The 358-nt window shown below is 69.3% G+C and overlaps 1 protein-coding gene across 1 annotated transcript in view; it reads right to left on the bottom strand.

Moving 5' to 3' along the window:
* Positions 1 to 24: 24 nt before the first annotated feature.
* LOC104127481 (myotubularin-related protein 5-like) overlaps positions 25 to 358 on the bottom strand; it is a gene marked incomplete at its 3' end in the record, with an annotated part of 66,798 nt that continues 66,464 nt past the window's right edge. The window contains 2 exon segments of the mRNA XM_035895677.1: positions 25 to 137; positions 140 to 212. Coding sequence (XP_035751570.1) covers positions 25 to 137; positions 140 to 212 — 186 coding nt within the window.

The raw sequence follows: 358 nt of genomic DNA, 5'->3' as shown, positions 1-358 counted from the left end.
GGGCTCCCCCGCCCCTCGCCCCGCCCTGCCCCTCAGTACCTGATGTTTGGTTTTATCCAGCACGAACCAGCGAGGTTTCCACGGTTTCATGAAGGCTCCTTTCTTGTACAGCGACCCCTCGTAGGACCTGCGGGAGCCAGGCAGCGCGTGAGGGTTCCGAGCGAGCGCCGGTGGTGGGAGAGGCCGGAGGACATCAGCAGGGAGCTGGGGGTCTGCGGGGAGCAGAGGGCACGGCGTCGGGGGGGGTGGCCCCTGGGGCACACCCTGCCTGGGGGCTGAGCACCAGCACCCCTCCGCGGCCCCAGGAGCAAGCACCTGCTTTCCTCGGGGCACGTTTGTGCAATTCCGCCCCGGGCCC

Source organism: Egretta garzetta, unplaced genomic scaffold (genome assembly GCF_000687185.1).
Source record: "Egretta garzetta isolate BGI_Z169 unplaced genomic scaffold, ASM68718v1 scaffold986, whole genome shotgun sequence".
In the NCBI taxonomy this organism is placed as follows: Eukaryota; Metazoa; Chordata; class Aves; order Pelecaniformes; family Ardeidae; genus Egretta; species Egretta garzetta.
The sequence above is the reverse complement of the archived record's forward strand: the minus strand, read 5'-3'. Positions and strand labels throughout refer to the sequence as shown.